The following is a 24,184-nucleotide window of genomic DNA, read 5'->3' on the forward strand; positions in this document are numbered from 1 at the left end:
TATGTTTCCATTTTCCAGTATCTTCAGTCTCATTTTTTTAGAGCATGGTGCTCATAACACCAAGGTTGTGAGTTCCATCCGCATGTGGGCCATTACCTTAAAAGTTGAATTAGTGATCCTTGTTGGGTCCCTTCCAACTCAGAATATGCTGTGGTTCTGTGATTCATTATTAACTTTAGCTGCATATACAGACTTGCTCTTATAGGTGTGGCTTTAGATGAAAGAACAACTGTTAATGATAACACATATATCATTGCAGAATGTGCATTTCAAGAGCTTAGCTACCTAACTCTGTATTTTGAAAACTTTAAAGAAAAATGTGTATTTGATATGATAATAGGGCTTTTCAATTTGTGAACTGTATTTGTCTCCCAAGTCTCCCCAAGCATCTGTGAAATGATTCACATAATCATTCATTGTTTACATAATGGAATTGCAGAATGCTTCCTTGTTTTCCTAAAAATATCCACTTCTCGTTATGCACACCTGCCTCTTGTTCACCAATGTTAAAAAAAAAAAGTGCCCCTTGGTGAGAATAGCTGAGCTTAATGATATGCATTAAAGAAATCCAAACCTTTTTTTAACTAATTGAACTTCATTGGATAATAAATGTGGACTTTAAAGACATCTTTTTTAACGTATTGGCATTCTTTTAAGAACATGTAAATGTATGGCTACAAACCGAAGCAATATTATGAACTACCTCAGAATATCAGTTTCCAGGACATGCAGCATTTAATCCTCTATTAAGGTGCAATAAACCTCATTTTTCTTGGTTCACATTTAATGAATGTAATAGCAGTCCATCTATCATAGGTTACTGTGTCACAGATAATGATCTTCACACAGACATGATTCCTTCAGTCCTTGTTTCTAGATATTATTTCCTGTCCAATTACATCTCGTAACTCTCTGCTTCCAACTTCTGTCTTGCAAATTTTGTCTTGCTTCATGTTGTGTTAATTGCATCCATTTGTCATACTTATTTTGAAAGTAAATAGTGGTTATGTTGAGACAGTTCTGAGGGCCATAAGCAATAAGGCATCAATCACCTTGTGCTGATTGCTGTTCAGTTGTAAAAGGATGCATCAGGCTTGTGCTATTGTGTGCTGTTAAAAGACTCTGGAACAAAAGAAGAGAGTCATGGGAATGTTACCCTCTTAAGGAATTGTGATCTTATTATGTATAAACCTTCTCATGTTTTAAAAATCTACTCTGGAACAGTTCTGACATAGTTCAAATCTTAAGGATGTGATGTCCAGGCGTGATCCAGCAGAGCAGGATTCATAAAACAAATTGTCCTGTACTGCCTGTCTTTTTGGACCTCTGTCTCCCTCTTGTTCTCTTTTTGTTTAAGGTCCAGTGTGGATCACTCAAGTACTTTTCCATAGCTTTTTAGTGTCTCTTTAATTTATGGATTGTCTGGGATGAGAGAATGGCTGTTATTCCATTCCTGTGGTATCTCGTTTTGGACAGGTGAGAACACCTGGACAGAACATTTGCGTGATCAAAGTCAACTGCAGCCTAACCTAGAGAATGTGCCATTTATAGTAAGAAGTGAGTATTTGATTAAAAATAAAATTGGTGTGGAGTGCAGATGAGAAGTCAGGGCTTATATCCCTCCTGTAGAGGTGATCTAAAAATCACATCATGACTGTTGCTAGCTCTCGTGTGTAACTTTGGTGAAAGTATTGAATATTTATTAAAAACCATCTGGCTGTGTTTATATGAGGTTGAGTTCATATTATGATTTCTCTGTTGTTAGATGGCATTTCAAATATTTTTTCTGCTTAAATTACATTAATTGAGTTTTGAATTAATATTACAATGTTAAAGTGCTAAGGATGACACTGAACTTTCATTTTTATTCAGTTTGTTTCACGATCATCTACACTTGTAATCAAATTTGAAACAGGTGGGTGTGCCCTTGTAGTTGGCACATCTTGTTCACATGACTAACCAGACTCACCAGACTCACTGTTGCTTTTGCATGATTGATGCTTCCTCTGAGCATCAGTGGCCTGGGAACTCTGACGTGGGTTCTCTGAGTTCAGTCTGCTGCATGCTGCCTGCCTGAAATTGTGCTTATGTTCATCCTGGATTTGAAAGGCTTCTCCTGCTTCCCTAAGAGGCATTTCTTTCTCTCTAGCAATTACTATTTACAGCAAAACAGTAATCTTTGAAGTAGTGCTGGTAATTATAAGTAGGCAGCATTGGGGCAGGTGTGCTTGGTATGGCAGCACTAGGCAGCTGCGGCCAGCAGGCCAGCTGTTGGCCTGCTGAGCTTCACAGCTGGATCCTGGCCATGGCAGCAGTGCTTCTGCTGCCCAGAGAGGGAGGAGCAAGGTGACAGGTCAGAGCTGGGTTTTCTGAAGTGTCCTTGCAGCAGCCACACTCAGAGCTATGCCAGTGTCTGGATATAAAAATGCAGGTCAGCAGTGTGAGAGGGTACAATACATAGGTTTGGCTTGCTATGGATCTATGTCCCTGGAAATCACTGGCAAGTTGACAGCCTACTTGTGCTGCTTATAATCCATGTCTTTGTATCCTAGTGATGCAAATGTAATTCCACATTAGTAATTTCATCTGTGTTTTATAATAATTTTTGGTGTGTTTAATGGTTTAACATAGCAGTTTGTAAGTGACAGTAAATTCGCAAATTTGTGTTATACTTGCAAATTTGTTCAGAACCTCAAATAAAGTGTTAGTAAACTTCACAGGATTATGATGTAAACTTTGGAGAAATATGAGGAAGTGGATTCATGCTTACAATTTAAAAAGCATCAATTGAAAAAGAATCCATATTAAAAATGTTTTGAATCCTTAGTGCCTTATTCTTTGTGATTTCTGCAACCCTGGCTTGGAGGAATACTGTTCAACTTAAAGAATTGGTAGATCATATATCCATTGATTATGATTATGATGATAATAATAAAGGCAATAGTGGGGCAATGATTTCTAAATCAAATTTTGCTTAAGTTTGTTTTTTTCAGCTGCATAAAGAGTTCAGTTTTTTGTGAAGTACTTTTTTTGTGCACAAAATCAAATTCACTTTGTAAAAGGTAAAAGGTACAATTCTTTTTTCTTTCTTTTCTCACAAAAATGTCAATAAATTAATGAGTGAATTAATAAAGAAAAAATCCTGAAACACGTGATTTAACTTTTTATTTGTATAGAATTTTAATGGTGAGATGAAAGAACAGTCTTAGGCGTTAAAACTTAGCAGTGAGCAAAGGAGTGCTGCTTGTGTGTCCCATAAACTGATCTTTGTCATGTCACTGAGTTTTTTTTTAAGAACTCTAAATATCTACTGAATCTGATTGTCACTATGGCAACAATAAAATCTTAAATCTCTTGTTCTTCCTATTAAATAGATCACTATGTTAGAGATGACATTTATCTGTGGATTTATCAACAGAAAACTCAATACTAATTTCTTTTTTTTAAAAAAGGACCAAAAGATGATCATGTAAAGCTTTGCTCAGCCTCAGTTGGAAAAAGAACCCACGTATTATATTTGTCACTCTAGTTCTTATAACAAATAGGTGCTCTATTATTAGAGTGAAAAACTTTAATAGTCTGTCTTCCTACGAAGGCACCATGTGAACATCTAAGGCCCATTAAATGTTACTTCTAAAATGTCTACTCTGTGTACACTGCTGCTTGTTTTATTCAAGTGCAGGGATTGATAAGTGCTGCTAACTGCATCTTAGGTGGTTGTATTCTCTTTTCTGTCTGTGGTCATTAGAAACAGTGATCTTGAAACCTTGTGCTCTCATCACCAACTCGAGGTTGAAGGGTCCAGTTTTCCTGGGGACAAATAGCAATATAGATAATTAATTTTTTTAAAGATGTTGCTTGTTTAATTTTAGACTGTCAAATGTGAAGGGTGTTGTAGTGGATTTCTCACTTGAGTTGCTGTACTGAAAAATGTTTGCAGTAATATGTTCTACTTTAAGAGGTAAAAAGCAATAGGTTCTTCTTTCTCCCTACTATGTTTCTTTAGCTTCTGTCATAACAGGAATTAATATGAGTAACAAACATGTATTGAAGAGAGAAAAGCTATATCATTGAATTGTTTCCTTGTTGTAGGTTAACAAAGCCCTTGTCATTTGCGGATTGTGTTGGGGATGAATTGCCATGGGGATGGGAAGCCACATATGATCCTCAGATTGGTGTATACTACATTGATCATATAAACCGTAAGTATGTTTTGGTTTGCCCTGTTGGTTATAAAAGATGACTCATCTTGATTAGACTCAGAATTCTTGATTAGAATCAAAATGCTGGGGAAAAATTGCCCTTTGGTATAACATTATTGGCTTTAAAATGCTTACAAGAAAATCTGCTGGTACAAAATGGCTGCATCTGTTTCTATGTATATTTCTAATTGCATGGTAATTATGTCTAAACCATGTAAAACTAGCACTATGTGAAATACAATGGTATTAAGACCTACTGAAATGAATATATTCCTGAAAGCATTTCTGTTTTCTCTTCATGCATTTATTATTCCATATTGATATGTTTTTCTATTTTCCCAGAAATAATCTTTAACAGCATAATAGCAAAGATTCTGTTTGAATCAACACGCAAATCTAGGTACCTGCATCTGTGCTAGCAGTACCTGTACTTACGTAAAAGTTAGAAATTATCTACAGCCATTTCAGATGCTTAAAGTTAGCAACTGCACAAGGTCAGTAGATGTGGCATGTACAGTATGAGACCAGTGGCCTTCTGAATGCCATCTCAAATGTATTGGCATGTGAATCCACCCTGCCTTGTCTTTTGGAGTCAATAGCTCTCTAGTCAGTACAGCCAGTGTAATGTAAAATGTGATGTAGCTGACTAGTTGGGTGTCTGTTTTGCAGATGAGGTGATTTAACCTCCTTTGGTTGGGTTGGACTAGAAGTCTGATAATTAGAATGGGACATTAGATATCATCTGTACTTGTTCAGCGCCTGCAAATAGACACCTAATATTGAACTGAATCCCTCATTTTGCTCTTACAGCTTTGCTTTGCAATAAGAGTCTTCTAATCTTATAGAGTGTTAGACACTCATGAACTTTTGAACATACAAGCATCCTTGACTGAATCAAAAGGTGAAGAAAGTAAAGTATTTTCTTCTGAATCTAAATGTGGTTATTAGCTTAAACTTGTCCCTAACTTCTGCTTTGACCAAAATTATAGGGCATACACCTGTAAAATTTTGAGAGGCCAGTTGCATTTCTGGGTGTTTTGAGAGTGCTTTCAGATCAGTGTGCTCTGATAATTGTGCTCTTTTTGTTTCATGCATATTCAAAATTTTTAACCAGTTCTAAAAACCACTTGTAGCTTTGTTGCCTGGGTGATTTTTTTTGTTTGTTTTTTTAGAACTAATTTAAATGCTTTCTTTACTCTTCAGTGTTATTCCTGTGCATTGAAGGTGAATTCCTGAATATTAGGAGCTATTCATGGTTTGAAATTATGGTATACTTAAAGGTAGTTTCCATCCATGCTGGTTCAGTAGTGCACGTGATTCATCTTATATTAATATATGTATTCCTTTGTAGCAATTTCAGTGAAACTTATTTTGTAAACTGGTGTATTTTAGTTTTCTACACTGTGTTTTGGTGAAAGTGCTCTTCAGTTGCTGGGTGGTAAACTGCCTAAGAATCTTACAAGTAGGTACAGTAAACTCACAAATACAAGCCGCACTGAGTATAAGCCGCATCGCCGGGTATTGGCAAACATTTTGTTTTTTGTCCATAAATAAGCTGCACCCGAGTATAAGCCACTCTGTGTTCGCAGCGAGGACCCGCGTGCAAGAAAGTTGCCAATTAGTAACAGAACCGTGGCAGGGCGGGGTTTACTGGCTCGGCTCGGGCCATGAGGGCTCGGGGCTGCCGACAGGGCTGGGTGGCCCAGCTCGGCGCTGCCGCTCGGCGGGGCCGCTCGGGGCCGGCCGCTGCCACCACTGGGCTCGGTCACCCTGGCCCGGCGCTGCCCCGTGGCGGCAGGGAGGGCACAGAGCCCGCCGGCACCTGCGGCGGCCATGGGAGCCGGGGATGGAGCCTGTCTGCTCCTGCGGCAGCAGCACGCGGGGACAGGAGGCTGAGAGAGCTGCCCCGCCTTCCCCCGAGCCGCGGGGCCAGGCAGGAGAGAGCCCCTGCCTCCTCTGAGCCGCGGGGCCAGCAGGAGAGAGCTGCCCCTGCTTTCCCCGAGCTGCGGGGCCAAGCAGGAGAGAGCCCCTGCCTCCTCTGAGCCGCGGGGCCAGCAGGAGAGAGCTGCCCGCCTTCCCCCAAGCCGCGGGGCCAGCAGGAGAGAGCTGCCCCGCTTTCCCCACCCCCTGTGCTGCCTGCACAGAACAGCTCCACCCGCCGCGCAACAGAGCAACAATTTGCAACAACCGCGTAAATGCAGGGTTTTACTGGCAAGAGCTCGACTTTGCAGTTTGCACTGACTTGGTTTGCACTCCTAGGGTTGAAAATGTCAGAAAATTATTCACATATTGGCCGCACCTGAATATTAGCCGCATTCCCGGTATGGGAGCAAAATTTTGGTCAAAACAGTGCGGCTTGTATTCGTGAAATTACTGTAATTTGTTTGATGTGCCAGATATGGAGGTTATAACTTCTACTTCATCTGACTACGGTGCATGTAATGTTTTGACACTATTGAAATTTCTGGTATGGAGGTCACTTGAAATTAGTGGAGAAAAGCCCTTTTGGAAAACAGTTTTTGTGTCTACTTAGTGCTTTGTTAGTTTTGTAATAAGTGAGATGTGATGAGTGTGCTTTTTTGGATTTGAACTGCTAAAATTCCCTGTCAGGACAGAGGCTATGTTAGAACAAGGAAGACTCTTTTACTCTTTTGAAAGTAGTTCTGTTAATTCTCTCTGCTACTGGACAAGGAAGCCAAAGGAGGGAGAAAAACTATACCTACTGCTAGGAAGAAGAACAAATATATAGATGCCTGTAAAACAGGTTGGATGCAGTAGAATTTCAGGACTTATAAACAGCAGCTTGAGGAATAGCACCTTGGGAAGAAATCTGCTCACATGTGTTAGGTGGGGAGAGGTGACTAACAATGATTCATGTTCACTGCCGTCTGGCTGGATTTATTTCAGCAAAATGCTTGAGGGAAGGCCCACTGATTCTCTCTTTTTGCATCCCATAATTAATTATTCTGAACAGCTTCCTTCTTATCTGTCCTTTTTCTCATTTGTTTTTCTAGTACTCCAACTGTGTGGCTCTCTACAAAGTTACATTTGATCCACCTGTAAAGTTTCAGGTTGTCCACAGGGCTTGGACTAGTTTTACTATGATGGGTCCAATTTTGTTACATATCTCAAGCCCAGGGAGCTATGAGGAGCAGGTTGTTACTCATGGTTGTTCCCTCATTTTCTGTAAAAATTCGAGATTGAAAATGTTAAAGGTTGAGTTTCCATTAATGATCAGATAGGTACTTGCTGTTGTGGATATTGACAAAACTCCCAATAATTTAGAGAAAGCAATATTAGACTGCATCTTGTAAAGTTCTAAAACTTCTACTGAATTTCTAGAAATCAATTTTTTTCAAAATCTTTTCCTCATCTGCAATTATTTGTCTTGATCTTTTTCCTTCTCTCACATAAACCTGAGAAAAGCCTACTCTTCTCTTCTGCAGAGGGTTAAGAGTTGTCTGTGAGCAGTCTGCAAATGTAGAACTGCTACATTAGATTCTTTTGATGTCAGTATGTTTAAGGATAATTTAGTTATTAATTTAGTTTTATCATCTCACATTTTCTATATTTTCTATATTTAATTTTTTAAAATTTCACCCCCAAATACAGTTTGGGTTTTTCAACAGCCTTAGAGCTTTCTCGTGATCCTTTTGGACGATGTAACCCACTTTGAGAAGCACTGACTGAGGTCATTACTTTATGAATATATTACCCCAATTAGGAGTTTTAATGTGATGCTTTCAGCTTCAAGGGAGACCAGATTACAGGCCATCTGGCAAGGCAGAACATGCATATGATGTGGGTAGCTAATACTGTAAGAACTTAAATGCTTACCCTGTTCTTCAGTAGCGCCCTTTGTTAGAGGATGACTGAAAGGATTTGGTGGGCAGGGCCTGAGGAGTTTGTTTTGTACAGGATCCTTATTACTGTGATTTGGGAGAGTCCAAAGATTTTATAACTTATGCTGTTGACTCCTGTAATCATTATTGCATACCTGTTCTCATGTGTTCATCTACTTCAGCTAATTTGCTAACATTTACTAATTTTACTAAATCACATGTTTAGGAACTCAAGGCAATACTGAAATAACATATAACTATTTCTTCACTTAATTTCATATATCTACAGGCAAAGTCATCTGTTTCAAATTTTTTTCTCTTCTTCTGTAGGGTTTTCCACATTAAGTGTCTGAGATGCAAACATTTATGTTCTTAGAGCTTGGATTTGCAAATACCTTTAAGCTGATATAATCTTTGAAAGTATTGGTCCTGCTCTATTCCTACCTCTGGCCTTTTGTTCTGTCCCTGTAATGTTTTTGCTTATACTGCCATGAACATTTGCATGGCCAGACAGTGAATCAGATCAGGGAGCTGATTCAAGCTGAAACTAATCTGGTATCGGGGAAAAAAAGTTGCTATTTGTTTTCCTTTCCACACCTCTATTTATGCAAGCAAGAAAAGGAAGGTGACCTGGGGATATGAATGAACAGTGAGGTGGAAGAGATGGAGGATAGTTACTTTTCACAGTAGCAGTGGTTAAAGGCATTTTGAAATTACACCCTTGAATTTTCTTCTGGGCTCCATGTGCAGGCTTTCCAGGAAACAATTTTCATTCTGAGGCTGTGATTTCCAGCTGCACTTCTCAGGTGGCGGTGGCGGCAGATGAAGTAGCAGTCATGGCTACTGCTATTGCTTTGGTTCCTGTCCCCACATTGTGTCCACATAAGGATAATGCAGTAAACATGGACAACAGGGAAGCATTCTGCTTCCAGAGGTATGAGGTGTTTTCCACCTTCTCTCCCTTCCCCCAGCTGCTCAGGTTTTCTGATCTGGGTCAATCTACGGTATGTTTAGATGAATAGTTGTGGAGGTAATGGCAGAAAGCAAAGGAAACTTCTAGTTTGACAGGCATCATCTCAGGGAATCCCATACTGCGAAAAGTTCTGCCTTGACTTCAGCACCCTATCTGTTCCTAAATAACTTACCCCCTTTACTTTCAATTCTTATCTTCTCAGATAAGTCTCATAAATAACAAGGCAAATGGCTGTTTTCTTCATTGCATAGATCTAGTTAACTCATAAAATAAATACTCTGCACTTAGTAATATTTAGTGGCAAAGGTAGCAGAATGGAAATGAGTGACAGGGTTTAAAAGATAATGATAGGAAAGAATAATTTTTCCTAGCCCAGTACAATTTCAGACCATCACATCACTTCCTTTTTGCCATTCTGCACTTCGTATTCTATAATGATGATTCTTCTTCCTGCACTCCACCTGGCACTTTTCTTCAAAATGGAGTTGAACAACTACCTTCCGCTTCTGCAGCTCCTCCCTGCTTAGTTTTAACTGTCCCTCCTTTTGGAAGCATGAATGTGTCTTTCCCAAAACCCTCTTCCACCACTGTTTTATCCACAAAGAATAGGAAAATCAAGTCAGTGCTTCTAAAAAAAAAAAAAAAAAAAAAAATTAAAGAGAAAAGACTATAGCTCTTTACATAAACTGTTTCACACTTACAGCACAATGTTTTAACTACATAAGTTCTATTTCTTGTTGTAATCTTAAAGGCTTTCATGCTAGTTTATGCTTGTGCAACTGGTTTGTCTAACACAGGGCTTTTTGTGGATAGACTGCTCCAACCTGGAAGTCCAGTACATCTGCATCTATGAAAGTAGGTCAGATTGATTTTCAGAAAAGGAAGAATCTGAAAATCCCACGAGTCTGCAATTACCAGTAACATGAGGGAGTCAAATGGCATATCATCATCAATGTGCCCTGTTTGTTCTCATGACCTACCACCATCTTCTAAGCAAGTGGTGGCATGCAATCAATAGTGAAGACTACTGTCAGCAAATGCACATGGCAGAAACCCAAGTGCGATATGTCTTACCTTGAATTTTTTTGGTAGGTATTTTCTCTGCTTTCTGGCTGTAGGAAGGGATTAGAGTAATCTGGTGCATGCTGAAGGAAGGAAGGAAGGAAGGCTACAGAAGGAAGGCTTAAGTAGTGAAGGCTCTGGATTAAAGATGGTTTTACCTGTTGGCATTTATGTAAAGACCATACTTACATCTTTTTCTTATGTCTTTATTCTGCTAGCCTTAGCAGTAGAACATTAACTGCTTGCTTTATAACGTAGAATGAAATCCTCAGAATTTCTGATGCATTTCACTCTGAAATACATAAGCATATGCTGCCTCATATCTAGAGGAAACAAATAGTAAAAATCTGAATTAATCTTTTTTGGAAATCTGCAATCTGCACATGCTTGGAGAGTTTAGCTGGAAAAAGTTCTAATTTTCTCTCACTGCTCAAATTCAAGCACAAAATTATTTTGTGGAAGAGTGAAGAAAGTGTCTGAAAGGGAGGGGGCACTTTTTGTGTGAAAGTTTGATGGCAGGAAACAAACTGTAGAGAGGTCAGTTTTGAACATACTCTAAATAACCTAGTTTTTATCCATGTCTCTCTTTAAAACCCATATTCCATTTAATGATGTGATAGGATGTGATTTTCTTTGAGTATCCAGCAATGTGTTAGATCATTTTTAATATGTCATCTTTTTGGCTTGCATGGTCTGACTGAAACTGCTGTCTCTGTAATGTGCAATTCTTTATTTTTATGTACCTATTGAACAAAAATGTCAGTGTGAAATGACGCAATATTTACTTCTGAAACCTTCACACATTTTTGAGTACAAATTTATTTTATTGTTGTTTGATTTTGAATTGCAAGTGTTTTAAAAAGCGGGGGGTGGGGGGGAAGGAATAAGGAAAAAAATTCAGAAAGCATTTGCTATGTAAATATAGCAAATGTACAATAAAGTACATTCCTTAAGATAGTCTAGTAACACTTGGTTATGCTCTCTGAAACCAGTGCTAGTGCGTTTGCTCCTTTGCTAAACATTTAGACTTGAATCTCAGTTGCCTGCAAGATTTGTTATGCCTGTTGAAGTACAATGAAGTAATATTTGCACTTTCTTTTCCTAAGTGTATTTTTGTTAGATATCAGGCAAAAGTACTGGAGGATTGAAAGCCAGTTTGTTTATCAAGTAATGTGGGATATACTTGTAGAATAAACATATCCATAGTGATTACGTAATGTTGCTGATAAAATTGCTTTCATCAACCACCACTTAGCTAACTCATACTATCCTGTGGTAGCTGGTATCCAACAATATTTTTCCTCTTCTGGTATTTTATGTCAAACGGTTGTTCTTGGTTTTGTTTGTGCCATCTTTAGACATTTTTGTGCAAGTTACCATTAAAATCTTGATTCTCCTTTGCTGCGCCTGGCCCTAATTTGGTTTCCCTGCAGCTCTTAACCAGGGGCTTGCCCTCAGCATGCAGTAGGATGCTTTCAAGATATCTCCTCCTTCTCAAACCACCTCCATGGAACAGGATGGGATCCTGCCGAAGCAAAGATATTGAGGACTATTGAAAAACCAGTCTGTATATAGCTTGCACACTTTCTTCAGCAGCTAGGTTCAGGAGAAGTTCCACTGATGAGGGATCCTGAATGTAGTCAACTGTTGGGTGTAGGGGTTTGAGGTCTACATAACTCTTGAAGGTGGGGTTTGTTTAGCTGGAAGGGGTAGTCCTGCAATTAGTATGTAAGATAACCAGACATGCCAGGTGTAGTGGTCTTATCTTTTCATCACTAATTGTTTCAGGCAGAAAAATTGCCTTGACATAGATGTCGAGCTCAACCATGCCACGGAGCAGTAGTTCCCTTTTCAGGACTCAGTTTTGTTGCCTTCTGTCTGGTAGTCCAGGTTTCCAGGTTTGGGAATATTCCTGTAAATTACTATATGAGGGAGAAGGTACACAGTATTGTTGAGTAGATCTATATTTAAGAATGCAATGGATTATTAGACCCGTAAGTAGCCTTACTGTTGCCAGAAAAAAAGATCTTCCCCAGCTGGCTTGTTCTTCCTCCTTTGTATGGGCTCATTGGACCTTTGATAATGTCACAACTCACTTAACGTGCTAGAACAGGATGTGTCTGCCTTCATGTCATCTTCTGGAGACAAGTAGTGTTTGGGTGGTCTTAGTACATGAGATAGACTGTGCTGGATTAAGTACCAGACTTAAAGAGAGCAAGTGAATGCCTAATGGTGGCGACTGTGGGTTTGAGGTGATAGGGTAGAAACCATTACTGACAAAAAAGAGTTACTACACAGTACCAGCTGTGGCATGCAACTCTTCCCTGTTCCCTTTCCTACACATTTTAAGTCTCTGGTTCCCATTTCGTGCCAGGTCAGCTAGTTTCCCTTGGGATAGCCTCTCTTCTGAGATGGTGATTCTGCAACAGTTGCAAAGTGAAAATATAATATACAGTAGTTTCACGAATACAAGCCACACGGATTATAAGCCGCACTTCCGGTGCCTCAACAATGTTGCTGTCTTTGTCAATAGATAAGCCGCACCCCGAATATTAGCCGCACTTTCGTTCGTCGCGAGAATCCGTGCGCAGCTTTCACAAATTGGCCAATTAGTAACAAGATCGCGGCATAGAGGGCTTTACTGGCTCGGGGCGGGGCCAGGAAGGCTCGGCCCACTCATGGTTGCTGACGGGGCCGGCCGGGTGGTGCTGCAGCGGCCGCCGGGCTCACTGGCCCCCCTCTCCCGTCAGCACCGCCTCACCGCTGCGTTTACGTACTCACCCTGCCGGCGGGCCAGCCACTGCCGCCGCTGGCAGGCATGCCGGCCGCCTCGCCGCTGCGTTGTTTACGTACTCGCCCTGCCGGCGGACCAGCCACTGCCGCCGCTGGCAGGCATGCCGGCCGCCTCGCTGCTGCGCTGTTTACGTACTCGCCCTGCCGGCGGGCCAGCCACTGCCGCCGCTGGCAGGCATGCCGGCCGCCTCGCCGCTGCGTTGTTTACGTACTCGCCCTGCCGGCGGGCCAGCCACTGCCGCCGCTGGCAGGCATGCCGGCCGCCTCGCCGCTGCGTTGTTTACGTACTCGCCCTGCCGGCGGGCCAGCCACTGCCGCCGCTGGCAGGCATGCCGGCCGCCTCGCCGCTGCGTTGTTTACGTACTCGCCCTGCCGGCGGGCCAGCCACTGCCGCCGCTGGCAGGCATGCCGGCCGCCTCGCCGCTGCGTTGTTTACGTAGTCGCCCTGCCGGCGGGCCAGCCACTGCCGCCGCTGGCAGGCATGCCGGCCGCCTCGCCGCTGCGCTGTTTACGTACTCGCCCTGCCGGCGGGCCAACCACTGCCGCCGCTGGCAGGCATGCCGGCCGCCTCGCCGCTGCGCTGTTTACGTACTCGCCCTGCCGGCGGACCAGCCACTGCCGCCGCTGGCAGGCATGCCGGCCGCCTCGCCGCTGCGCTGTTTACGTACTCGCCCTGCCGGCGGGCCAGCCACTGCCGCCGCTGGCAGGCATGCCGGCCGCCTCGCCGCTGCGTTGTTTACGTACTCGCCCTGCCGGCGGGCCAGCCACTGCCGCCGCCGCCGGGCTCGCTGGCCCCCCTCTCCCGTCAGCACCGCCCCGCTGCCGCGTTCCCTAGCCCTGCCGGCGGGCTGCCGCCGCCCGGCTCGCCGGCCGCGCCGCGCCGCGTTCCCTAGCCCTGCCCGCCGCCGCCCGGCTCGCCGGCCGTGCCGCACCGCGTTCCCTAGCCCTGCCGGCGGGCTGCTGCCGCCCGGCTCGCCGGCCGCGCTGCGTTCCCTAGCCCTGCCGGCGGGCTGCCGCCGCCCGGCTCGCCGGCCGCGCCGCGCCGCGTTCCCTAGCCCTGCCGGCGGGCTGCCGCCGCTGGGCTCGCCGGCCGCCCCCTCCCGTCTGCACCGCCGCCACGTTTCCTCGCCCTGGCCGGCACTGCAGGCCCCCGCACCGCCGGGCTCCCCCACGCTGCTGGCCCCGATTCTGCTGGGCTTCCCCCGCTGCCAGGCAGCCCCACCCGCCGGCCTTCCTGCTTCTGCCATGCTCCCCTGCACTGCTAGCCCCAGTTCTCCCCAGGCTCCCCCGCCCTACTGACCCGGCTCTGCTGCCCCCCTGCCCCGCCCTGCTGGCTCAGGCTCTGCCGCCCGCCCCCACACTGCTGGCCCCGCCTCTGCCAGGCTTTCCCACCTCTGCCGGGGCCAGCCGGGCTCCAGCTTGGCTTGGGGCTGCCGCGGGCTCTCACTTCCGTGTTGGCAGCTTTTAGAATTTTGTTAATATATTAGCCGCCCCGGAATATTAGCCGCACTTCCGGGTTTCCACCAAAATTTTGGTCAAATTGGTGCGGCTTGTATTCGTGAAATTACTGTATATATACAGATGAAGAGTTCTCTCTTCAGAACAAAAAGTATGTCATGATTTTGTGTCCTCTTGGTGTGTATGTGTCCTCCTCAAGTAGCAATCAAACATATCTGGTTTGTTTTTTCAGAGGGACCTCTTGAGAGTATTTGTTCTCTAACTGTGTTGCCTGAATGCAACTGTCTCTGAACACAATTTACATGTGGACTGTTCTAGAGCCAGTCAACGCTTTTATTTTGTTTGGCAAGGGGAGATGTTGGAAAACTATTACTTCCACATATTGTTAATCCTGTAGTAAAATGTCCAATTCTCTTATGTCTAGCAGTGGGGCATCAGGGAGCCATTCCCTTCCCAGTGGGATTTTCTAGTGGGATTGTAATTCCATGTATTTTAGGGAAATAAGATCTACTGCTGATAAAGTAATTGTTTCCTTCTGTTTAAGTAGACTGCAAAAATTTGGCAGAACTTCTTGGTAGCAGACAGGAATGTAACAAATGAAAATACCTAAATTTAAAAAAATTGGCATGCCTGACTATCGCCTGTAACCATATACAATATATTTCCTATGTATCATTACAAAGGCACGCATAACACTGCTGCCCTTGAAGCACATTCTTGCCAAAAGAACAAACAAAACTTCCAAGACATAAAGTCAGTCCTGACATTTCGATTTTGAATTATTTTTCTGGCCAGCTTTTTTTTTTTTTTTTTTTTTTTTTTCTGAATTTAAGTGCATCAAACTTGGCTGGCAGTGAGCCAGGAAGAGCACATTGCATGAATAGGAGTGTGATTAAAGCCAGCACAGCTTCCTCTTCTATGTTACAGGGCTGTGATCATTTCAGTGACAGGAACGTCCTTGGGTGGAGCGTGCCATCCTGCCATTTGTGTGGTTCCGCTGAGTGAGACCACAGAATTTCCCCCCAGTCTGGGTAGTCTCTCAGTTCTTTAAAAATAGGAGGAAATAAACTGCTTGTTTATTGGGTTTTTAAAATAAATTTATTAACTATGGACTTGCAGTAATTTGTTTCAAGTTTAATTAATTGGTTTTAAAATAAACTATCTTAATAGAATTGAGTACAGTAGTTTCACGAATACAAGCCGCACGGATTATAAGCCGCACCCCCGGTGCCTCGACAATGTTGCTGTCTTTGTCAATAGATAAGCCGCACCCCGAATATTAGCCGCACTTTCGTTCGTCGCGAGAATCCGTGCGCAGCTTTCACAAATTGGCCAATTAGTAACAGGATCGCGGCATAGCGGGCTTTACTGGCTCGGGGCGGGGCCAGGAAGGCTCGGCCCGCTCATGGTTGCCGACGGGGCCGGGTGGCCCAGCTCAGCGCCACGGCTCGGCGGGGCTGGCCGGCTGGTGCTGCCGCCGCCGCCGGGCTCGCTGGCCCCCCTCTCCCGTCAGCACCGCCCCGCTGCCGCGTTCGCTCGCCCGGCTGGCAGGGCTGCCGCCGCCGGGCTCGCCGCCCGCCCCGCTGCCGCTTTCGCTCGCCCTGCGCCGCGCCTCGCGAGCGCCGCGCCTCGCGAGCGCCGCGCCCGCCCCGCGGCGCCGGCGCTTCGCTCGCGGCGGCGGCGCTTCGCGAGCGGCGGCGGCGCTTCCGCGAGCGGCGGCGGCGCTTCGCTCCCGGCGGCGGCGCCTCCGCGAGCGGCGGCGGCGCTTCGCTCGCGGCGGCGGCGCTTCGCTCGCGGCGGCGGCGCTTCCGCTCGCGGCGGCGGCGCTTCGCGAGCGGCGGCGGCGCTTCCGCGAGCGGCGGCGGCGCTTCGCGAGCGGCGGCGGCGCTTCCGCTCGCGGCGGCGGCGCTTCGCTCGCGGCGGCGGCGCTTCCGCGAGCGGCGGCGCTTCGCGAGTGGCGGCGGCGCTTCCGCGAGCGGCGGCGGCGCTTCGCGAGCGGCGGCGGCGCTTCCGCGAGCGGCGGCGCTTCGCGAGCGGCGGCGGCGCTTCCGCGAGCGGCGGCGGCGCTTCGCGAGCGCCGCTTTCGCTCGCCCCGCCGGCAGGGCTGCCGCCGCCGCCACCAGGCTCGCCGGCCGCCCCCTCCCGTCTGCACCGCCGCCGCGTTTCCTCGCCCTGGCCGGCACTGCAGGCCCCCGCACCGCCGGGCTCCCCCACGCTGCTGGCCCCGATTATGGTGGGCTTCCCCCGCTGCCAGGCAGCCCCACCCGCCGGCCTTCCTGCTTCTGCCATGCTCCCCTGCACTGCTAGCCCCAGTTCTTCCGGGCTCCCCCGCCATGCTGGCTCAGGCTCTGCCGCCCTCCCTGCCCCGCCCTGCTGGCTCAGGCTCTGCCGCCCGCCCCCACACTGCTGGCCCCGCCTCTGCCAGGCTTTCCCACCTCAGCCGGGGCCGGCCGGGCTCCAGCTTGGCTTGGGGCTGCCGCGGGCTCTCACTTCCGTGTTGGCAGCTTTTAGAATTTTGTTAATATATTAGCCGCCCCGGAATATTAGCCGCACTTCCGGGTTTCCACCAAAATTTTGGTCAAATTGGTGCGGCTTGTATTCGTGAAATTACTGTAATTTTGCTTTGCAAGAATCTTTGCTCACATAATGCTAAATCCAAGTCAAATTAGGAATAAGTAACCTAAGTATTACACACACTACCACCTTCTTAATTCTGTTACTATGGATCATTATTTTTGCATTGTGATTGGACAAAGGAAGTTGATACACACAATTTTTTAAAAATCCAAGTTGTGATCTTCATAGTGCCTGATGTACAACTCCTTGTTTAAAGATCCATTTGAAGTAGATTACTTTAGTTCATACCTAAGTTTATGCAGAAAATGTTGGAGTGGCCCTGCCAAGATGAGATGGTTTGTTCATTTTCCACTGTTGATGATTGAAGTCCAGTTTGCATTTTCTAGAACAGATGCAGCTCTACAGCTCTGTCTAGTGTTCATTACCAGTGCTTACTCCTCACCTGAGGAACAGAAATAACACCTCCTCACCTGGCTAACTGGCAATCTGTTGTATTATTCGTATCTGCTGCATAAAGGGTTATAAGGCATCCTGTTGCAGTCACCAGTGGAAACATTTATCTGCCTTAAAAAAGAAATGAGATCTCCCTACTTTATTTTACATTAACTGTTGAATAATAAGGGGAGGAAGAAGTTTGGATGTTCTTTGTGGTTTAAATCTCACTCTGGTTTAAGCATGAAAGACTTCACAACTTATTTTCAAATGTTCAGGAAACTATTCACTCAATTACTTGCATGTAACTATCCCAATAATATTCTTGTGTGTACAAGTTTGACCTTAACAGCAGGTGCTTGAAACATTCTTGTCCAAGGAAAAAAATCCTTATCTTTCCTGAGGCTTTACTCTGAGAAGTATAAATATTTGTTTTCGAAAGAAGGCTGCTTAAAAAAAAAATCGGCTCTTGGAAAGTATATGTGCTCAAATGAACATACTTTTCAGTGCTACATTTCAAATTGTAGTGCCACAGAACCAGAAATATCATCCACAGTTCTGTCTTTGGGGTTTTTTTTCCCTATGGAGTAAACCTACTGATGAAAATAGAGATAACTGAAAAGTATAGATGAACAAACATATGGTGCTGCTATACAGGCACATGTTTTTAGAAGTATGTGTACATACATACAGATATATATATGAAGAACTTGCCAGACAAGAGAGATGCATTTTGGGGAGTTTTTAATTCATAATATATAAAAAGAATACAGAGTAAAATTCTTCAGAGTCTTCTCTGTTTGGTAAAAGTTGAATAACAATACTAGTATAGTCATTACATACTGCTTTGCTTTTTTCATGGTGATGTATTTTCACAACTGTGCATTTGTTCCAGAATAAATACATGCAGATAGAATTGACTGAGAGTAATTTGACCAGCAATGTACCTACACATGCAAATACCCAAACATTGGTATGCTGAGCTAGTGTGCAGTCTTTTTAAATACAGGGTCACCTTTAACTCATTTATGACTATCCATATGAAAGATTCTAGCTGATATAATCATGGTATTGTTTTGTACTTTCAGCTTGGAGAGGCAAAAAGGAAATGTTTGATTGTATTTGTCAGCAATACAAAATAATCTACTGTTGATCAGCTTTGTCCTTCTCTTGCAGTCACAAGGACAGGGCATCTGTAGGCCACGTTGTAGAACTCTGCAGGCTACATTTGGTCTTTGGGCTGCATGTTGAGCAATCCTCACTTAAAACCTACAAAGCAATTACCTACAACATGGCTCGAAGATGAGACCTTCCAATCTTGTAAGATTATTTGGTGTCTGCTGGTTGCACTCTTAAAACAGAATCGCATCATTACATTCATCTAAAAAACCACCATAACTGCGTTTATCGTATTTGATCATTGACCCATGAGAATTCTGCTTCATGCTCTTCAACCTGCTTCACAAAAAAGGACAACTCTGGAAACCAGCACTTCTTATCTTGTGTAAATAACTGTGAATGTGCAGTGCGTTAAAGCACAACAACAATAAGTGGGCACAGATAGGAACATGTGTTGACCACTTAGGAGAGAAAAGGTATTGATTCGCTTCTTTGTGTGCCCAGTATCTTTGTGTAAAAGAGCAGGTGGCTATAAACACGGATATATGTGTATTTGTGTCTGTAGCTATAGTTAGTTTTTTTGAGAGAGTGTTCCTGTTGGGGTTATTGGAAAACCAACTGTGTATAAAACTTTTCTGCTTTAATCTTTTATGCACCACACTTGGATTTATGTCGGTTATACTCTCTATGCGTTCATTGTGCACATCCAAGAAATGTCTTTCCCAAGTACAAATGTCATATTTGTAAATGGTGGAGGGAGAGTATTTATGCATTTAATTGTTTTTAAATGCATCAGTAGTTCCATAGAGATTGTCAGTTTAGGATTCTGTGGGTTTGTTTTACGGGATGCTGCTTTTTCTTTGTATGTCTTTTTGTTATTGTGATATTAACAAGAGAAAATGCTTTTGAAAAACTGGTAGCTAGTCACTATTAGAAATTCTTATTAACCAGATCCTGTCCTTATCAGGTTTTGTGTTACAAAATCTGTGTTCTTACATGGAGTTTAAAGAGTACCTTCTCCCAAGAGTGCACTTCAGCTACAGTTTAGAGCAATCACATTGGTTCAGCTGCAGTCCTTTTTTCTCTCCACATCTTCAGCCACTTTTCCCCTTGCATTGGTTCCCACAGTAAAGCATTTCAGAGGACTAAAGTGGCAGAAATCTAACCCAGAGAATAAACATGCCTCCTGCTATTGCAGAAAAATTTGGAAGCAAATACTTTGCACTTAAATATTTTGGTATTGAATGTCACTTTTTATCTCTGTAGATCTATGCAGATTTACAGTGTGTAACTAGGAAGAGTGGTGCACATTTTCATTTAGATTTCAGACTTTTCATGGCTAGGTCTTCTGAGAATATTTTTGTACTTAGTACAGCTTTAAAGGAAGAATATTCATTGTACAGCTTCAAAAAGTGCTGAATTAAGTCAGGAAATATTGGCAAGTTTGAACATTCAACCACATATAGTCCTCTTTGTATGTTTGCATTCGAAATAAAATCTTAAAATCTTCAGTTAGATTGATCTTATATATACCACTTATGTTATATCTGAACCTCTTGTCTCTGTATCCTGTGCAAGTCTGTGTTGTGTGCAGCTGATGGACTTAAAATGTTACCTGAAGCCCTTTGTAAATGAAAGGCCCGTTCCAGCCTACTCACTTTTATTACCTGAGTATAAAGAAGGAGACACCTCAGAAAAGCAGTTTGGTCCCACATATCCTGGACACCTGTCTTCAACAGATGGAAGTGCCCTCTGAGGGCAGCCCTCTCAGGCTGTTGGCCATAAAAGACAGTTGTGTGTTGGATCAGAGGTCTAGCAGGCATAGGGATAGAGTTAGGGGAGGTGAGCTGGAGAGTTAATGATCTATTAGTTCAGTTACAGGGGGAAAGATAAAACTGTTTTTATAGAGTGAAAGGAGAGAGATAACCACTAAAAACATAAATAACATGTGCCTGTAAAAAATAATGAAGTGGGGAGGAAGGGAGTTGAAAAAATGTAATAGCTAAGATTCCTTCTAGTTTTTGTTGAGAAATTAATGTTTTAAGATGTCATTAAAAGACTTTGTTGATCCTATTATTTCCAAATACTCTGATGCTTTTGAGTTTTAGGATGTTGCTAATTCATGGTTGACAACATGGGAATGATCTGCATAAGCATTTGTATATTTTACTCTAATTTCTAATTTTGCAACTGATCTCTTGAATTCAGTACACATTGTACTGGCAGAGGAAGGGAAGCATCTGCTTAGTAACCAAAGGCAAACGATGGTTTAGACTACTCTAACTGTGAATTACAGGCAAAGAAGCAATTTTTGTTGTCAATGGATTTCAGCAGAGGTCTCTTTAAATCATTTCTTTTTCTCCTGTAAAGAAACAACACAAATAGAAGATCCCAGGAAACAATGGCGGCAAGAACAAGAGAGAATGTTAAAAGATTATCTTACAATAGCCCAGGATGCTCTCAGTACCCAGAAGGAACTGTACCAGGTGAAAGAACAGAGACTAGCACTAGCACTGGATGAGTACATTCGGTTGGATGGTGCCTACAAAGAAAAATCAAGCTCTCGTACAAGCTGTAAGTACAGTAGAGAATACAATGTAACTTCTTTGATCTCTGCCTTGCAGGGGATCCTGTTTCTCTTTAGGAAAAATTTTCAAGGTTTGCTAGGAACACCTTGTACTCTGATTTTTTAGAGTTAACATCCCTATATTATTTATCTATTTGAGGTAAGAGGAGTCTCTCCAGCAGAATATCTTTCTCTCTTATAGAACTGAACTCCTTTGAGCCATGATTTAGAGCAGTTGGCTCTGACATCTATTTTGTCATTAAGTTTGTTGAGACAAAGTTATGCTAAATCTATGTTCACAGTGAATAGAATCTCTTCCCTTCCTGGCTGCCTGCTGAAATGACCCTTCAGTGTTGACAGGTGTCTGCAATGGACAAAAAGGGATTGTGTTGCTGATGTATAGGAAGAGCACACAGTAATTTTGTAGCCTGTGTGCTGTGACCAGGGGTGGAGTAGAGATATATGTTGTTGTCCTGGGCAGGGAATCAGCATCTGGAAAAGCACTGCCTGCCAGAGGCCTGTTAATGGCCAAATACCTCTCTTAGAAGTAGATAGCATATGAAAAGAGCATGTACATCTGTGAAAGAACTGACTGCCAGATTTCTGAGACTTCTGAATAAATCTTCTGCTTTCCTGAGATCTCCTTAGAAATTACAACTTTCAGGAGGAAAGTTATTGCAAGATGGCTCAGTTAGAAGAATAGGAACAGAGTGCAAGGAATAGAAAGTCAGGGAGAATGACGTATTCTACTTAAGGATCCTGGGATATGTAAATGAGGAGAGATGCCTTATATAGTGGTAGGGGGGAAAGGGGAAAATTTTGATTATTCAGTTATTATTGCCATGCTGCAATGATGACTTCTCTGTAAAAGGCTAGTTTTTAAAGTATTATATGTTTTTGAGCACATTCTAGGGTTTTGATCGATGTGGATTCATCAAGGAAGGGACTAACGAGTGATTTAAAAGTACTTAAATATTTGTCTTTTTTATCTTTTTTAAAAAAGTGTTTTCAGGCTCTTCATCAAGCACAAAGTATGACCCTGACATTCTGAAGGCTGAAATCTCCACGACAAGATTAAGGGTGAGAGTCCTTAACTCATGTTCATTTGGATTCTGTCTACCAAGTTTGTGATTATAGAATAAGCATACCTTTACCTAGCAGATGTATCTTGTACCCTGGTACTGAAACCTCCTAATATTCTCATTAGATAACATTCAGAGGTTTAAAATTAATTTTTAAAGTTGTCTCTGGTGCTTTCAGATAACACTTTTTTGGGAAACTTTGACAGATATTCTAATTAGATGTAGGTTTAAATAAATATTATAATTATTTCAGTTGTATGCCTTTGTTTTCTAAATGAAGAGTAAAAATAGAAAAGTGGTAGGCTAAGGTAAGCTGCAGCTATATGTGTGCTTTTACACAACCTTTGTTCTGTGAGAAATGCATCATTAGCCTCTTGAACTGTCTTAGAAGTTTCTGTTGGTTTGAAAAATACTTTCTGATAATGGTGCAAAACCCTTCTGTTATGTCAAAATGGAACAGTTCAGATCAAGGATGAAAGCTTGTGTTTGGATTTTGAAATTGCTAAAGAACACAAATCCATGATTTGTAGCTGTGTTCATATGGTCAGTAACAAACTCCATATAAAGAAATTTCATTCACAGGTTAGTCCCTTGTGAATTTATCTTGAATAAGGAAGAAAAGGTATGGAAGACATTCAAAATATCTATAGGGATTTCATTTATTTCAGCTGTAACATATAATGCTTTATGGATAGCCTACACTTTTCTGTAGTTCATAATGAAAAAAATTACATCAAAGCCTGCAGGTTAAAAAGCACCTCACAGCACAGTTCTTCCATGTGGGCTGGAATACAGACTCTAGGAGAGCAGAAGCAGCACTAGTGACAGAATTTACTCAGCTCTTCCATTGCCCTCTCCTGGTTTGTGGACAGAGCAACATTCATAGAAGCCTCAGAGAGAAACACCCTCCTTCACCTGGAGTAACAGTTGTGATTAGGAATCTAAACAATTTATGTCTGAAAGGAACTGTGGAACAGCTCATTAAACTTTTAAAACCCAGTATAAATCAGGGATGGAATGCACTCTAAAACTTGTGTCTGGATGTTGCCCTCCTGACTACTTGTACTCCTGTTCATCCTTACCAATCTCGATTTGTACTCCCTTTTCCATTAACCCAAAGGGATGGTGATTAGTGAGGGGACTTATTCAAATGCTGGAGGTGGGAAGAAAAATTTTGTAAGCTTAGTAGTGAGAATCAAAAGCAGTAAGGACCCTATCAGGAACAAGAAAGAATAAACAAGGCAATAGCTTCCTTCTAAAATGAGTGGGCAGTAACAGATGTTTTCCTTGGCAAGGCAATCACCAGTATATTTAGGAAATTTTTTCAATGTTGTTGAAGAACAAAACACATGATGAAATTTAAATATTGTCATCTACTTGTCAAGAGGGGAAAATTCAGGCAAGGCCCTGTGCTCACTTTTTCCCATTACCATTGACTGCAGATCTACAAATTTCTCACTAAGGTGAGATTCAGATATGTTTATCACAGTAATTCACCTTTTGGAGGTGCTTTCCTCTCTTCATTGTTTCCTGGAGTCAAGGAGCCTAATATCCTGCTGGTTCCTAACATCTGATTTATTGGCATTGCAAAGTCCTGCATATGTGCCTAAAATAGGTGACCTGAATCTTGTCTGCAGAGTTTAGAAGGGTGCAGTCCAAGAGTATCTGTATCAGCATAAAGTGTGTGGTCATCCAAAACCACTGGATATGAAAATTGAGATAAGAAAAAGTGGAACCCTGTCATGCTAGGGCTGGAAAGTGATTGTCATGGAAGATGGCAAGAGAGGTATGGCTGTTATCATAGTTTACCCATATCTGAATGTCTGAAAATGCTTGCTAATATGCCAGCTTTGGGCATTTTGCAGTATATGCATGCATGAACTTAATGAGAAGCAAGGTCATTAGTAAGCTGCTAGCCAGCTACTTAGATTTTGTACTTTGTTGGACCAGTTGTACTAAACCTGTTTCTCTGTCTCACAGTATCTGAGGCTTACTGGTATCATCAGGTTAACAGTGGCTGGAGGGGGGAAACAGCACTTGAGGAAGTTCTGAATTGACCTTTGGCCTTTTCCTTGTTA

General features: G+C 43.2%; 1 protein-coding gene across 1 annotated transcript in view; it reads left to right on the forward strand.

The window, feature by feature from the left end:
• Window positions 1-24,184, forward strand: part of WWC2 (WW and C2 domain containing 2) — a 103,992-nt gene that overhangs the window by 35,855 nt on the left and 43,953 nt on the right. The window contains exons 2-4 of the mRNA XM_033059339.1: window positions 4,093-4,202; window positions 20,829-21,032; window positions 22,028-22,104. Coding sequence (XP_032915230.1) covers window positions 4,093-4,202; window positions 20,829-21,032; window positions 22,028-22,104 — 391 coding nt within the window. The remainder of the gene's footprint in view (window positions 1-4,092; window positions 4,203-20,828; window positions 21,033-22,027; window positions 22,105-24,184) is intronic.

This window comes from Catharus ustulatus, chromosome 5, assembly GCF_009819885.2.
Source record: "Catharus ustulatus isolate bCatUst1 chromosome 5, bCatUst1.pri.v2, whole genome shotgun sequence".
Taxonomy (NCBI): domain Eukaryota; kingdom Metazoa; phylum Chordata; class Aves; order Passeriformes; family Turdidae; genus Catharus; species Catharus ustulatus.